Source organism: Hemibagrus wyckioides, linkage group LG06 (genome assembly GCF_019097595.1).
Source record: "Hemibagrus wyckioides isolate EC202008001 linkage group LG06, SWU_Hwy_1.0, whole genome shotgun sequence".
NCBI lineage: Eukaryota > Metazoa > Chordata > Actinopteri > Siluriformes > Bagridae > Hemibagrus > Hemibagrus wyckioides.
In genome coordinates this window covers 37,729,549-37,746,421 of record NC_080715.1, presented here as the reverse complement: position 1 = coordinate 37,746,421, position 16,873 = coordinate 37,729,549, and the positions used below count along the sequence as shown (strand labels likewise).

At 38.5% G+C, this 16,873-nt stretch overlaps 1 protein-coding gene across 1 annotated transcript; it reads left to right on the top strand.

Annotated features, from left to right (window-relative positions):
- The first annotated feature begins 440 nt into the window (after positions 1-440).
- LOC131354098 (uncharacterized) lies at positions 441-16,827 on the top strand. The gene is made up of 8 exons (XM_058391374.1): positions 441-547; positions 9,723-10,025; positions 12,118-12,270; positions 13,572-13,898; positions 14,009-14,161; positions 14,244-14,315; positions 14,543-14,598; positions 14,810-16,827. The coding sequence occupies exons 1-8, from the start codon at positions 499-501 to the stop codon at positions 14,921-14,923; spliced, it is 1,227 nt and encodes a 408-aa protein (XP_058247357.1). The 5' UTR covers positions 441-498; the 3' UTR covers positions 14,924-16,827.
- The last annotated feature ends 46 nt before the right edge of the window (positions 16,828-16,873 follow it).

The following is a 16,873-nucleotide window of genomic DNA, read 5'->3' as shown; positions in this document are numbered from 1 at the left end:
ACTCCAAATTCTGACCAAGCTGGGAAATGTGAAGAAAAATAATATTACAATTATCCTGTTCATTAATTAGAGACAATAAAGGGCTTTTTTCTTCTTTCTGCAGAAATCTGGATATAGCTTTATATCGGTGATGAGTAATTATCTGTAGACCAGCTGTAGTAGCAGCGTTATGACACAAGATGTCGCCACTTAGTCTCTAAACCATAGCTCTGTAATCTAATAATAAATAAATAAATCTAATCTTTTTATACTATAGTTTATACTATATTAACTTATGTTATTAATTAAAATTATGTGTGTGAGAGTGTGTACATAAACGAATGTTTATAATGATGGAAAGAGTGATGAAATACGTTTTCAATAATGAGAAATGACGTAGTGTTCGTTGTGGTTTCCTGAAAACCAGAGTATATAAAGAGAGACACTCAGGCAGTGTGTCAGAGTGTGTGTGTGTTTCACGCTGAGGAACTGGTGTGTGTGTGTACAGAAGAATCAGTAATGATGAAGTGCTTGTATCTTTTGTCTGTCGTGTTTCACGTGGCTGCAGGTGAGTGAAGTTATTTTCTATTTTCTATTACAGAAAGGAGAGAGAATATTAGCCAGTTCTTAGTTCAGCTGCTTTGTGTTTAGTTCATGTGGTTTCTGTCCAGACTGGGTTTACAGTAGGCCCGAGTTCAGCTCTGATCCTGAACTAACAAACCAAACACTGTTGAATGTTTATTATTTAGAGAATTAATAACATTAAAACTGTAAATTTCAGGACCAGCATGTTCTTCTAATTAATCTGTTCAAAGACAGCATTAATCTTTATACACAAGGTAAACGTACACATCCTGCCTTGTGTTATAATGTCCTTATTTAGACCTGTTCAGCTTTTGTGGATTTTTTCTTCCTGATTAACTTCAGTCTAAAATGTACTGATGAAGAGAGGTGGGCTAATGAATAAGGAGGATTCCTATAGATTTATAGATGTGTGTGAATTTCACACCTTTTTCTGCTGTCTCTCTGTCACTGCTGTCTTTCTGACCACCAACTTCACTTCCTGCATTACATCATATTTTTAGCATTAGTTACAACCAGAAGATCTATTTTTCACTTCATTCCCATCTCTACAAAAGTGTAAATGTGTGGATCTATGAGCAGTGTGGTGATGCAGTGTGTAGCGTCGTCTCCTCACAGCTCCAGGGTCCCTGCTTCAGTCCTGAGATCAGGTTCCCATCTGTGTGGAGTTTCTGTGTTTGTTCTGTATGTGTCGGTGGTCCAGTGAAATCAGTTAACATAAACATTAACACACTTATAGTTAGTTAAAGGGTTTGTGACAGTGGTCTTGTTGAGTGTGGAGTATTACACAGTATTCTTTCTGCATGGTACAATGTTGGTTAACTGAAGCTGTGAGAAAGATGCAGTTGTCATTCTCCCATCAGCCCCCACGTTGCCCTGACCACAGTCATGTGGTCACTCTGACATGCTGGGTGTCTCACATTGGCTCTGCAGAACTATGAGAATGCTAGTTGTTCATGTGTCTGTGGTTTTATAAACTGTGAATACTTGTCAGTGTCCTTATTAAAAAGTCTCTGGTGCATGGGGGGAGGGGAATCACTGGTCCACCTGCGGTCAATCCTAACGTCCTCTACATTAGTTGGCTCTGTACACAGTGACCTGGCTGATGCTTGATAATGTCTGTATAGCTGATATTATTGTGTGAAGTTATCTTCATGCTGATGAATTGTACAACCTGCTTCACTGTGAGAACAAGTGCTGAGAACAGACACAGTGCAGGACCGCTGATGTGAACCAGTCCTGTGGTTGTACCATCAGACTCTCTTAGTGTTCAGTTTATTAGTACAGAAGGTCTTTTAGGAACCAGTTCAGACCTCTGAAATGTAGAATTAGATAGAAATCTTTTGAAAAAGGTAGAACCTTGAATTTTTTTATTTTATTCAATTTTATTAACTATCACGGTCTTCAGGGTTTTTTATTTTGAAAAACAACCTCTATCAATCAGGAGTAATTATCTGTAGACCAGCTGTAGTAGCAGCGTTATGACACGAGATGTCGCTAAGCCATAGCAATGTAATCATACACCAATCAGGCATAACATTATGACCACCTGCCTAATATTGTGTTGGTCCCCCTTTTTTGCTGCCAAAACAGCCCTGACCCATCAAGGCATGAATTCCACTAGATCCCTGAAGGTGTGCTGTGGTATCTGGCACCAAGATGTTAGCAGCAGATCCTTTAAGTCCTGTAAGTTACGAGGTGAGGCCTCCATGGATCTGACTTGTTTGTTCAGAACATCCCACAGATGCTGGATTGGATTGAGATCTGGGGAATTTGGAGACCAAGTCAACACCTCAAACTCTTTGTTGTACTCATCAAACCATTCCTGATCCATTTTTGGTTTGTGGCATGGTGCATTATCCTGCTGAAAGAGGCCACAGCCATCAGGGAATACTGTTTCCATGAAAGGGTGTACATGGTCTGCAACAATGCTTAGGTAGGTGGTGCATGTCAAAGTAACATCCACATGGATGGCAGGACACAAGGTTTTCCAGCAGAACATTGCACATAGCATGACACTGCCTTCACCAGCATGCCTTCTTCCCATAGTACAACCTGGTGTGTTCCCTATGTAAGCAATGCACACGCACCCGGCCATCCACGTGATGTAGACCAGCTTCTTTCATTGCTCCGTGGTCCAGTTCTGACGCTCACATGCACACTGTTGGTGCTTTCGGTGGTGCACAGGGGTCAGCATGGCTCACTCTCACTGGTCTGCAGGTACCCTGACTGTGATGCACTGTGTATTCTGACCCCTTTCTATCAGAACCAGCATTAACTTCTTCAGCAATTTGAGCAACAGTAGCTCATCTGTTGGATCGGACCACATGGGCCAGCTTTCGCTCCACATGTACACCAGTGAGCTATTGCCACCCATGACCCTGTCACCGGTCCACCACTGTTCCTTCTTTGGACCACTTTTGATAGATACTGACCATTGCAGACCGGGAACACCCCACAGGAGCTGCAGCTCCTCAGCTCACACTTGGTAAACGTGACTTTATTTCTTCCTGTAAGTCTCAGGAGTCTCAGGAAACACACTACTCACTACTCACAAAAAGTTAAGAATATTCGTCTTTCGGGTGAAATTTCAGGATGCACCTAAAATGCCCTATAACCTTTACAGGTGAACTTAATTTGACCTTCTCTACACTTTTGAATGCACATGTCCAACTGTTCAGTGTTTCAGTACTTTTTGCATAACTTGCTGTTCTCTAACAAGGTGCTTAACGGCAAAATTCACAACCGGTGTTTGATCCATGAATCAACCAATAAATTTTCTGGTTCCATTAGAATTGGTATTTAAACAGTCCTCTTCATCATGCTGTTCACATTTTGACATCATGAGACCAAGACCACACCTAACAATTGATCAACAGTACCTCACCATTGCGAGGCTTCAAACAGGATGTTCTCAGAGGGAAGTGGCCACTGAGCTTAGAGTGTCACAGAGTGTCATCAGCAGGTTGATACAGAGATACAGAGAGACTGGAAGAGTCACAGAAAGGCATAGAAGTGGACATCCTTTGGCCACATCCCACGTTGATGACCGCTTCATTGTGAATAGTGCCCTGCAGAACCGGATGATGAATGCCACTCAACTCCAGGCACATTTAAGGGAGGTGAGAGGCACCCAAGTGTCACGTCGGACCATTTGAAACCGTTTACATCAGCGTGGTCTGCGTGCTAGACGACCTGCATGGGCCAGGGAGCAGTTAGGCTGGACGAGGGACCAATGGGCCTCAGTGCTGTTCTCTGATGAAAGTCGATTCATGTTGAGCAGAAATGATGGCCGCCAACGATGTTGGAGACGTCAAGGAGAGGGCTATGCATCAGCCACTGTTGTGGTGGTGTTACAGTCTGGGCAGGTGTGTCTACTCAATACAGAACTGCCCTACATCTTGTGAATGGTACAGTGACAAGTCAATACTACCTGAATAACATCATTAATCCAGTCATTGTGCCCCTACATGAACAACACAGACCTAATTTCATCTTCATGGACGACAATGCTCCAGCTCATCAAGGTCGCATCATTAGGGAATGGCTGCTGAAGGCTGGGGTACCTCAAATGGAGTGGCCTGCACTCTCTCCAGACCTGAATCCCATAGAAAACCTATGGGATCAGCTGAGTCACTGTGTAGAGGCTCGTAACCCTGCACCCCAGAACCTCAATGACCTGAGGGCCGCCCTTCAAGAAGAGTGGAATGCCATGCCTCAGCAGACAATAAGTCGACTCGTGAACAGCATGAGACGTCGTTGTCAAGCTGTAAATGATGGTCAAGGGCACATGACAAATTATTGAGACATTGACATTTTTTGTTGTGGTATACCCACCACTGTTGTTGGCTTTTGTTTCTATAAATTGTTTGAGATGAGGAAATCATTATTGCATGCTTCTACTTAAATGCCCTACTTTCATGATATTATATCACTGTAGCGTGAACTTTTTACATTTTCCATAAATTTCAGTCAAAGACAAACATCCTCAACTTTTTATGAGTAGTGTATATCTGATCCTTCAAAATCCTTGAGTTCTTTTAAGTGTACAAAATGTGCAAGATGCTGATTTGAAGGAAAAGGGTAGACACAACAAGCATTGATTTGATTTAGGTTTTATTCTTTTTGCTCACTTTACATTTTGCATAACCATTAACACTTTATTTTTAAAGCATTCTTACTTTACAGTGTATTTATGTATGGAAAGAGCGATGAAATATGTTTTCAAAAAAGAGAAATGACCTAGTGGTTGTTGTGGTTTCCTGAAAACCAAAGTATATAAAGACAGACACTCAGGCATTTCATGCTGAGGGACTGGTGTGTGTCTGTGTGTGTGTGTGTGTGTGTGTGTGTGTGTGTGTGTGCCGAAACGTACACATCCTGCCTTGTGTTATAATGTCCTTATTTAGACCTGTTCCGCTTTGATCATGTGGATTTTTTCTTCCTGATTAACTTCAGTGTAAAATGTACTGATGAAGAGAGGTGGGCTAATGAATAAGGAGGATTCTACAGTCAGATTATTTTACATCCCTATAATACTTGCAGTGTATGTTTTTACACATTTACTGAATTACATCTCTCACAATCTCTGTCTTATTGAATGTATCTATAATAACTCATATAAAGCATAGTAGAAAAGTTATTTCCTGTAACTTGTACATCACTTCTTCACTCTGGTCTTAGCTGTAAATAGATGTGTGTGAATTTCACACCTTTTTCTGCTGTCTCTCTCTCAATGCTGTCTCTCTGACCACCAACTCCACTTCCTGCATTACATCATATTTAGGGTTTTTATTTTTTAACATTAGTTAATTGCTTTTATCAACACATTTCACATTTTCAAAACTGACACAATTCAGTAAAATAAATTCAATAAAAATCTTTAAATTAAGATTAATTATAAAATATAAATAAAATTATAGCAAAAAAAATAGCTGATTTCTACTTTATCCTTATCCATGTGTTCTATTTTTCACTTCATTCCCATCTCTACAAAAGTGTAAATGTGTGGATCTATGAGCAGTGTGGTGATGCAGTGTGTAGCGTCGTCTCCTCACAGCTCCAGGGTCCCTGCTTCAGTCCTGAGATCAGGTTCCCATCTGTGTGGAGTTTCTGTGTTTGTTCTGTATGTGTCGGTGGTCCAGTGAAATCATTTAACATAAACATTAACATATTAACAAACAACTAATATAATCCTACATATAATATTTATTTAGGTTTATGTCAGTTGTTATGAACTGTATGAACATGTAACTTAAGTAATGTATTAACTATATTTAGTTAAGGTACATGCCATAAAAGCATATGTTAACAACCATTTTATTGTTTTTATGAAAGATGAAGTATTTTAACTGGAGTAATTGTATGTATAATACACTATAATGCCAAAAGTTTTGGGTCACCCCTCCAAATCATTCAGGTGTTTGAATCACTTCCATGGCCACAGGTTTATAAAATCAAGCACCTAGGCATGCAGACTGCTATATTTTATATATTTTAATATTTGTGAAAAATTTGGTTGCTCTCAAGAGCTCTGTGAATTCAAGCATGGTACCTGACAGGTTGCCACCTGTGCAATAAGTCCATTAGTGAAATTTCCTCATTACTAAATATTCCACAGTCAATTGTGTTGTGAATTCACCGAAGCAGACTCAGGGGACTCAGAAGTAGTGTTCAGCAGAAATGTTTTATTGGAGATCAGAACACACTGCGGTGGTACTGTAGTCCTCAAGTCCAGTGAAAAGGAACATACTGTATGTTGTAGTTTTAAAGGCCTTGAGTGGGCAGGACTTGGAGGTGTGACAGTACAAAACCCTAGAGGTGATACTCTTAAACAAAGCACTGGATGGGAGAAAGATCCCCAGAGTTGGTCCCCCAACTGTCAGCTAGTTCACAGTTCCTCATCAGCATCTGATTTGATCACCATTTGGTGGTGAGAGCTGGGATATGTAAATGATCATTCAAAGAGAAATGTATGTTACAGTAGATTCTAGAGTGAACTCAAATGATGTTTTCCTACAACTGTTATAACAGTTGTGGAAGCAGTTGGGAACAACAGCAACTTAGCCACCAAGTGGTAGGCCACGTAAAATCACAGAACAGCTGCATCCAAGCCTTATATCACCAAGTGCAGTGCAAAGTGTCAGATGCAGTGGTGTAAAGCACACCGCCACTGGACTTTAAAGCAGTGGAAATGTGTTCTCTGAAGTGACCAATCACACTTTCCTGTCTGGCAATCCGATGGATGAGTCTGGGTTTGGCGGTTGCCAGGAGAACGGTACTTGCCTGATGGCATTGTGCCAAATGTAAAGTTTGGTGGAGGGTTGGGTTATGGTGTGGGGGTGTTTTTCAGGGGTTGGGCTTGGCCCATCAGTTCCAGTGAAAGGAACTCATAATGCTTCAGCATAGCAAGACATTTTAGACAATTTCATGTTTCCATCTTTGTGGAAACAGTTTGGGGATGACCCCTTCCTGTTCCAACATGACTGTACACCAGTCCACAAAGCAAGGTCCATAAAGACATGGATGAGCGAGTTTGGTGTGGAGGAACATGACTGGCCTGCACAGAGTTCTGACCTCAACTATCCTCTGATAGAACACGTTTGGGATGAATTAGAGTGAAGACTGTGAGCCATGCCTTCTCATCCAGCATCAGTGCCTGACCTCACAAATGCACTTCTAGAGGAATGGTCAAAAATTCCCATAAACACCCATTACATCCTCTGGATGAAGAAAGGGGTGGCATTAAAATTCATTTGCATGTAAAGGCAGATGTCCCAAAACCTTTGGCAGTAAAGTGTCTCTGTGCTGATGGATAATATCAGAAATAATATTTTGAGTCTACGTGTCATTTTATATCTTTCGTGAAGCATTCTTTGATAAAGGGAAAAAAGGGGGGGAAAGTTTAATACCCTGTTAGAGAAAGAGGAAGTTGTCATTCTCCCATCAGCCCCCACGTTGCCCTGACCACAGTCATGTGGTCACTCTGACATGCTGGGTGTCTCACATTGGCTCTGCAGAACTATGGGAATGCTAGCTGTTCATGTGTCTGTGGTTTTATAAACTGTGAATACTTGTCAGTGTCCTTGTTAAAAAATCTCTGGTGCATGGGGGGAGGGGAATCACTGGTCCACCTGCGGTCAATCCTAACATCCTCTACATTAGTTGGCTCTGTACACAGTGACCTGGCTGATGCTTGATAATGTCTGTGTCATTATCTCAATCTCTGTCTTATTGAATGTATCTTTAATAACTCATATAAAGCATAGTAGAAAAGTTATTTCCTGTAACTTGTGCATCACTTCTTCACTCTGGTCTTAGCTGTAAATAGATGTGTGTGAATTTCACACCTTTTTTTGCTGTCTCTCTGTCACTGCTGTCTCTCTGACCACCAACTTCACTTCCTACATTACATCATATTTAGAGTTTTTATTTTGCATAAAAATTAGTTACATGCATTTATCAACACTGGTATTTTAAAAACTGACACAATGCGATAAAATAAACTCAGTAAAAATCTACACAGGTGGACTATGTCCTATGCAGGAGATACAACCTGAAAGAGATTAGAGACTGTAAGGTGTTGGCAGGGGAGAGTGTAACTAGACAGCACAGGATGGTAGTCTGTAGGATGATTTTAGCAGTGAGGATGAGGAAGAGAACAAAGACTGAATCTCAGATCAGGTGGTGGAAGCTAAAGGAAGAAGACTGTTGTGTGAAATTCAGAGAGGAGATGGGACAGATGCTGGGATGAAGGGATACTGGACAGTTGGTCAGGTACTGCAGAAGTGGTGAGGGAGACAGCTAGGTACGTACTAGGTATGACATCTGGACAATGGAAAGAAGACAAAGAGACTTGGTGGTGGAATGAGGAAGTACAGGAAAGTATAAGGAGAAAGAGGCTGGCAGAAAAGAACTGGGATAGGCGAAGTGATGAAGAAAGTAGACAGGAGCACAAGGAGATGCATCATAAGGTGAAGAGATGTTGTGAAGGCTAAGGAGAAGATGTATGGAGAGCTGTGTGAGATATTCAGTTGGATATTGTTGGAAGAAGAAAAGGACTTGTATCGATTGTATCTAATGCACTTCCTGCATTACATCATATTTTTAGCATTAGTTACAAGCATTTATCAACACTGTGTTCACATTTTCAGAACTGACACAATTCCGTGAAAGAAATTCAGTAAAAATCTATAAATTATATTATAAAATATAAATAAATTTATAAAAAAAAAATACCTGGCTGATTTCTACTTTATCCTTATCCATGTGTTCTATTTTTCTCTTCATTCCCATCTCTACAAAAGTGTAAATGTGTGGATCTATGAGCAGTGTGGTGATGCAGTGTGTAGCGTCGTCTCCTCACAGCTCCAGGGTCCCTGCTTCAGTCCTGAGATCAGGTTCCCATCTGTGTGGAGTTTCTGTGTTTGTTCTTCTCATGCCCCTGGTTTCCTCTGTGAGTACATGAGAGAGAAATACAATGCAGGATGTATTTCCAGTATTTCCAGGTTCATGTTGTTGAGAGAGATTTTACTCATGTTCTGGTTTTGAGGAGTGTGTGAAGTGTATTGATGGTTATAGTGCATTATGGATGTGAGGTGAACTGATGTACTGAACTGTACAACTGCGTGAAACCAACTGTGTAAAGAGTAATTGTAAAATTGAAAACTGATCAGTTTAAAGAAATCTGCACTTTGTGTAGTTTTATTCTCTCCAAATTGTCTTTATTTTCAGATGTAGTTGTAACATTGAGTCAAAACACAGCTGTCTAACTACAAGTGGAACAAATACACACATGATCACAGGATAGTGTAACACACACAGTAGTTAGGAACTGGGCTGAGAAACAAGAGATTCATTTTTCTCACTTCTCTCGCTGTGAGCTTTATATTGACAAGCCTTTACTAATTATACCAACATTAGAATATGGTACAATTTTAAATAAAGAAAATATTTTTAAATTATCACAATGTATTTTCCTTATAATATATAAGTTTTAAAAATAATATTATAATCATTATAACTAATAATTCTCATTTAGTCAATAGAAGTAAAACAAACATTTCATGATTTTGGAATTAATTCTACTGAAGCATAAATATTTTCTTGTACTTCATATAGTATTCAGTAGATTCTGAGTTTTTGTATGTTTGTTTCTGTAGGCTGTGATCTCTCTGGTGATAATCATCAGGTGTTTAATGGATCCCAAGGAGGTTCAGTTCTGTTACCCTGCTCCTGCTCTGACCTGAACACCAAACCTCAGACATTCACCTGGAGGACCTACAGAACAGGACCTTCGACTGACATGTTAAATGATGAACACTACCGTGGCAGACTTCAGCTGTTTAATAACATTTCTCCTGGTAATCTGTCTCTGTTCATATCTGACCTGAGAGAAGAAGATGGGGCAGACTACAGGTGCAGCACTGAGAAGGAATACAGAGACATGAAGATTAATGTTAAAGGTAAAGCATTTTAATACAAACTTGATCTTAAATGTAAAATCATCCTTGTTAAGGCTTAAAAAAGAATTATAATTACATACTGTATGTAACAAAAATGTTTACTCCATTTACTATAACTTAAGAGAAATTGATCTAGGAGTCGTAGAGTGACGTTATTTTCAACTTATAAACAGTAATAATTAGATTGGATTTGTGATATTTCTCAGTCTAATCTATGATTAATTCTGATAACACTGTAGTGTTTATAGAGCTACATGACACCTGTATAATCCCTTCATGTCAGCAGACATATGACTACATAAACAGTAATAAAGCCTTCATTAGATGTCACTCTGAGCTTGTTGAGTCAGTTTTTATATTAATATCTGATACATCAGAATAAAATTTAATATGACATGAAACATTAAAACCAAACTCTAATTTACAGTCAAAGAAAATCTCCATAAGACACTAGACTAGGTGTTTATACCAGTTTAACATTAACATTGATAAACACAGTCTGTACATCAGCTGATACATTAGGAAGACTTTTTAAATCCATGTCTTTATAAATATTGATTTAGGTTCATGTCAGTTATTATGAAAGGTTTATTTAGGTGTCATGTAGCCCTATGAAGAAGTTCCTTAAGTAATGTTTTAACTTTATTTATCAGTGAAGGTTCAGTGACCTCCAGCTTCACTTCCTACATTGTGCCTTATTTACATTTTATTTTGGTTACATCCATTTATCAACACTGTGTTCACTTTTTTAAATCTTTTCACACAGTGAACACAACAGAGGTCTATGTGAACTGAACTGTGTATCACTTTTCACTGCTTTGATACAAAAAGGATTGAATAACCTCAGCTTTCAAATATCATGAATACTTTTCTCAGTTAAACTCAACTTCCAAAAAAACTCTGTGTCTACAGCTTATATTTCACATGGACTTTTCACCATGCAGTGGGTATCATCATCTCCTCACAGCTCCAGGGTCCATGCTTCAGTCCTGATCTTTGTACTTCATATAGTATTCAGTAGATTCTGAGTTTTTGTATGTTTGTTTCTGTAGGCTGTGATCTCTCTGGTGATAATGACCTGGTAGAAATCACCCAACACCAAGGAGGTTCAGTTCTGTTACCCTGCTCCTGCTCTGACCTGAACACCAAACCTCAGACATTCACCTGGATGACCTTCAGAACAGGATCTCTGACTGACGTGTTAAATGATGAACACTACCGTGGCAGACTTCAGCTGTTTAATAACATTTCTCCTGGTAATCTGTCTCTGTTCATATCTGACCTGAGAGAAGAGGATCAGGGAGACTACAGGTGCAGCACTGGATTCTGGGAATTCAGAGACATCAGGATTAATGTTAAAGATAAAGCATTTATATACACAATAAAAGTTTATATTCAGTGTATAAGCTGACCTGATTTCCAAATGAACTATAGTCACATACGTAACAAAACTGTCTACTAAATTTACCATAACTGAGGGTTTTATTCTATAAGTCACAGTGTGACACATTATAATGACTCCTATTTGGTGAGCAGGTCAGAGCAGGAGCAGGGTAACAACACAGAACCACCTTTGTGTCATGTGATTTCTGTCTGATTATCATCACCAGAGAGCACAGCCTTCAGAACACACCTTCATTACAGCTGACATAAGCCTACATAAACATTAATAACAGCTTCAAAAGGTGTCAGTGTCATGTTGTTTAATCTATTTTTATATTTATATCTGATTCATAGAATTTATATGATGTTAAATTAAAATCAGTCTCACTCTAATGTACAGTCAGAGAAATAATATATAGAAATTTATATCTGATATCTGTATTAATTCTTTTATCAGCTTGACATTAACATTGAGAAATGCAGACTTTACCTCAGATTACACTTATAGCACTTTATAAATACTCATGTATGTTCAAGTTTTTGTTTATGTAGGTGTCATTTATCTTCATTAACATGCCTCTGTGTTACCTTTTATTTTAAAGAAGGTATTACAGACATTGTTTCATTAATGACTGAGCATGAGTGTCATGTGTCATATTACTAACAGTGATTAAAAACAGACTTTAGATTTAATGTTTTGTCTTTTCAGTAGGAAGAAGAGAAACTTCAACACACTCGGGGAAAACAGACAGAAGACCTCCATCAGAACAGCCTCCATGTAAAACAACAAACTCTCCACCTTCATCATCCTCAACAACACTGGAACAAGATAAACAACAAACTCACAGCAGCCTCCCTCTGGGTGACATAGCTTTCATTTTCAATCAGAAGTGAAAAAACATATCTCTGTTCTTACATTTATTTATTATTACACAGGTTTTAGCATTCTGTTTGTGGGATATACTTCAACTACAAAGGCACACACACACACACACACAAACACACACACTGAGTTGTCAGTGTGTTGTGAGTTGAGTGTAAACTGTTAAATGTCAGTCGCTAGGGCTAATCATACTTTAATGTCATACACGTGACTAAAACACACACCTATACACACTCACACACCACGTGACTAAAACACACACCTATACACACTCACACACCACGTGACTAAAATACCTTACAGCCCTTGAGCGCTGCCCAAGACATACAAAAGCCTTAAATGAAATCATCCTAAAGATAGATGTAAATAAAATATAAAGTGTTAAAGCAGTAAGACATTACAGTCTGAACATCATGACTTTCTATTATTCCACTAATGCAGTATTTAAGTTAAAATACAGACATGACTTAGGTGAACAATGGACCAGAACAGACTCCATCATTCAGCTGTTCTGTCAATAGATAAAGGAATTCTCAGCACTAGAAATACTAGTATGGTGATTGACCGTTTTACTCAAGTCCAGTCTCTGAGATAATCTCTGATGATTCCACCCTCAAAGAAATAAGATAGAAAAGTCACCAAGAGCATGAAGTAGACAAGATACAAGCAGCAAGACAGATGAGAGAATGAGAGATGAGAGAACAAGAAGAGAAGAGAAGAGAAGAGAAGAGAAGAGAAGAGAAGAGAAGAGAAGAGAAGAGAAGAGAAGAGAAGAGAAGAGAAGAGAGGCTGTAAAAAATAAACAATAAACAAAGAATAATAAATACAGTAGTGCCAGTATAAATGAGGAATGAAATAAGAGGTGCAGTAAAATATAGATTATTATAAAATAATAATAATAATAATAAAGGATCTACACAACACTGCTTCACACACAAGCTGTAAAAGAGATAATATTACATGGTCTACCTGTGAGAGAGAAAATGGAATGAAGATGAAGTATGTTAACTGGCGGAATTGTTTCCATTTGTAGGAGCATCATCAGCTGGAATAAAACAAATATTAAAGTTTATTAAAGATTTTACAGTTATTAAAATAAAATAAGTCAGTAATGCTTCAGTATTGGGTATCAGAGTCCTGATATTGGATTCATTGAGAGAATTTAAACAGGTCCTTTAAAAATCTCTTCTGGTTTCTATCAGAAAATGTTGTGATTTCCAAGCAGGGAATATTAATAATTGCAGTATTTCTATTATTAACTGTAAATGTTGTGTTTTCAGGCTGTGAGCTGGTGAAGAAGGCAGAGGTAGAGGACATCACTGTGTTCACAGGAGAGTCTGTAGTTCTGCCCTGTGTCTGCACTGACCTACAGAACAAACCAAAGTCTCTAAAATGGGAGTTTTCAATACCAACAGAATCTAATAGCAATCATTATCAGGAAATTTACCCTGAACAGACTGGACATCACAGAAACAGAGTCAAACTGGTCAGTAAAAACTCTCCAGGAAACCTCTCTCTACTCCTATCAGACCTGACTGAAGAGGACCAGGGAAACTACAGATGTTCTGTACAGGCAGAGAGAAAAGATTTCAGACTAAATGTTAAAGGTACATTTTTTCATTAATGACTGTGAACATGCTTTACTCTAGTGTCATGTGTCATATTACTAACAGTGATTAAAAATAGACTTTAGATTTAATATGTTTTGTCTTTTCAGTAGGAAGAAGAGAAACTTCAACACACTCGGGGAAAACAGACAGAAGACCTCCATCAGAACAGCCTCCAAGTAAAACAACAAACTCTCCACCTTCATCATCCTCAACAACACTGGAACAAGATAAACAACAAATTCACAGCAGCCTCCCTCTGGGTGCCAAAACTTTTCATCAGCAAAGAAATAGATACCAGTATTATTAGATTTATTAATATTTTTGGTGTGTTTTATTACACAGTGTTTGGCATTGCTGCGGCTTTTCTGTTGGTGATAGTCGGTGTAGTGGCATTTATTTGTTGGAGACACAAAGGTACAACACACACACACACACACACACACACACACACATACCAGATTTTAAAACTGATTAATTAAAAACTGATTTGTGATATTTTGGGTAAGGTTTTTACATCACTCAGTGTTAATGTATGGGAGCTGAAGCAGAACAGCAGCCTCCACACTTCACCTGATTACTTCAAATAGTGAAAGTCTGTAGTTCCCACTAGAGGTGTGATTTCTGAGGTCTTTTCTCATTAGGAGGAAGATGTGGAAAGAAGGTGATTACTGAAGGACGTCCAAAGCAGAAGGATCAGGTTAGTGTACACACAGGTCTGGATTCAGCTGGATTTTTATTATCATGTGACATCTTTAAGTCTTAAATGTTCAGAACAACACATGGTGTAAAGAAAGAAGTCAGATTTAGAGATTTGTGTCGTCTTTACAGGATTTTATTTGCTTCTTAAAGTCAACAGTAGAAGTGACAGAAGTGTTATATGAATAATTTTCCTCTTCTGTCTTTCACAGACTGTACCTGATGTTACTTACTCTACTGTAAGCCACATTCACACAGCCGGAGCAGCTCGGGTCCAGATCAACGCTGGAGAGAAAACCGAATACGCCAGCATTGTAACAAACTAATCTGCAGTAAATATATAGAATAATGCTGAAATCATACAGTAGATTAAATACATACCATGATAAGCACAGGATTCAGGATATTGACTTGATTTATTTTCCTGTGATTTTTTTTTTTTCTAGCCATAAACAACAGACTTAATCATATGTGTGCTGATGAATAATCTCAGAAATCATTTTTGAGCATATGTGTCATTTTATATCTTTTGTGAAGCATTTTTTAAACAGAAAAAAGACAAAAAGACAGAAAAAATGAAGTTCATCACCCTGTTTTGTGTAAGACGACTGCTGTAGAAGTTGTGTTTGTTTGTGACTGTCGTGGGAAAGTCGTCTGGACTGAATGTGGATTTCAAAATGAGTTTTTGTAAAACACACTTATAGTTAGTTAAAGGGTTTGTGACAGTGGTCTTGTTGAGTGTGGAGTATTACACAGTATTCTTTCTGCATGGTACAATGTTGGTTAACTGAAGCTGTGAGAAAGATGCAGTTGTCATTCTCCCATCAGCCCCCACGTTGCCCTGACCACAGTCATATGGTCACTTTGACATGCTGGGTATCTCTCATTGGCTCTGCAGAACTATGAGAATGCTAGTTGTTCATGTGTCTGTGGTTTTATAAACTGTGAATACTTGTCAGCGTCCTTATTAAAAAGTCTCTGGTGCATGGGGGGAGGGGAATCACTGGTCCACCTGCGGTCAATCCTAACGTCCTCTACATTAGTTGGCTCTGTACACAGTGACCTGGCTGATGCTTGATAATGTCTGTATAGCTGATATTATTGTGTGAAGTTATCTTCATGCTGATGAATTGTACAACCTGCTTCACTGTGAGAACAAGTGCTGAGAACAGACACAGTGCAGGACCGCTGATGTGAACCAGTCCTGTGGTTGTAGCTCATGCATTACATCAGACTCTCTTAGTGTTCAGTTTATTAGTACAGAAGGTCTTACTATTATTATTATCATTATTACTATTCAGTCTCCTGTTATTCAGCTTAGAGCGGTTATATTTTGGCACAAATGACTTTTTTAAGTAATTAAGTTTTATAAAGTCACTGCTGCTGAAATGGGTTCCATATACAATGTTTAAGGATTTTTAGGGAACCTGTTTTTCACACAATCATGTCTACAATCTTTTAGTGTGTGTTCAGTCATCATTTTGAGCTGTTTCCAGACATCTCACCAGGTCTGATTTAGTTCATGTTCGCCATGCACCTCTGGGGTTCAGGGTTTGATTCTCACCCCTGCCCTGTATGAGAAGTTTGCATCTTCTCCTTTGGGAGTTTCTTTCAGGTACAAAGACAGTCCAGAGACATGCACTGTAGGTTGATGAACATCTTTACACGCAGATTTCCCTATGTTGGTAGCCCATCCAGGGTGTCCCACAAGTTCCCTGGGACATGCTTTGTGTAGGATAAGTGGTACAGAAGATGAGTGGATGGATTTTTTTTTTAGTTTGTTTGTTTGTTTATATGTATAATACTTTTAAAATGATATCAGACCCATTACACTTTTCTTTTCTTTTCATTTGCTTTGTGGTGGACACATGGAATACTTTTTTAGAATAATAGCATGAAATGTATGTGTAGAGTGTAGAGAAATGTATGTACGTTCTCAGAATTATCATTATCATTATCAGAATTATCAGAATTATCTCAGAATTTTCGAAAGCTACGAAATCAACAGCTTCGATTTCATGACTGCAATAATTACTTTCCACCACCAGATGTCGAAGTTTTCAATGTTCTGGCGCATCAGAAAGTAGGATTTTGTGATTTCCTGTTTACATAGACAATAAATGTAATTTAAATGTAATAAACAATTAGTGAAATCTTATTTGTTAGAAAGGAATAAGCTTATGAAAGAAATGTTCAGCTTGCTGTCAATAAAGAATTAAAATTGGTCTCATTACAGTCTAGGTTGGATGATTTTTTCATTTTTAAGGAAGGGGGTG

Bases quoted from the DNA above. Each gene is read 5' to 3' on its own strand.
- LOC131354098 (XM_058391374.1), top strand. From the start codon at position 499: ATGATGAAGTGCTTGTATCTTTTGTCTGTCGTGTTTCACGTGGCTGCA. The intron at 548-9,722 runs GTGAGTGAAGTT...TTGTTTCTGTAG, and splicing joins CGTGTTTCACGTGGCTGCAG to GCTGTGATCTCTCTGGTGAT. The intron at 10,026-12,117 runs GTAAAGCATTTT...TTGTCTTTTCAG, and splicing joins CATGAAGATTAATGTTAAAG to TAGGAAGAAGAGAAACTTCA.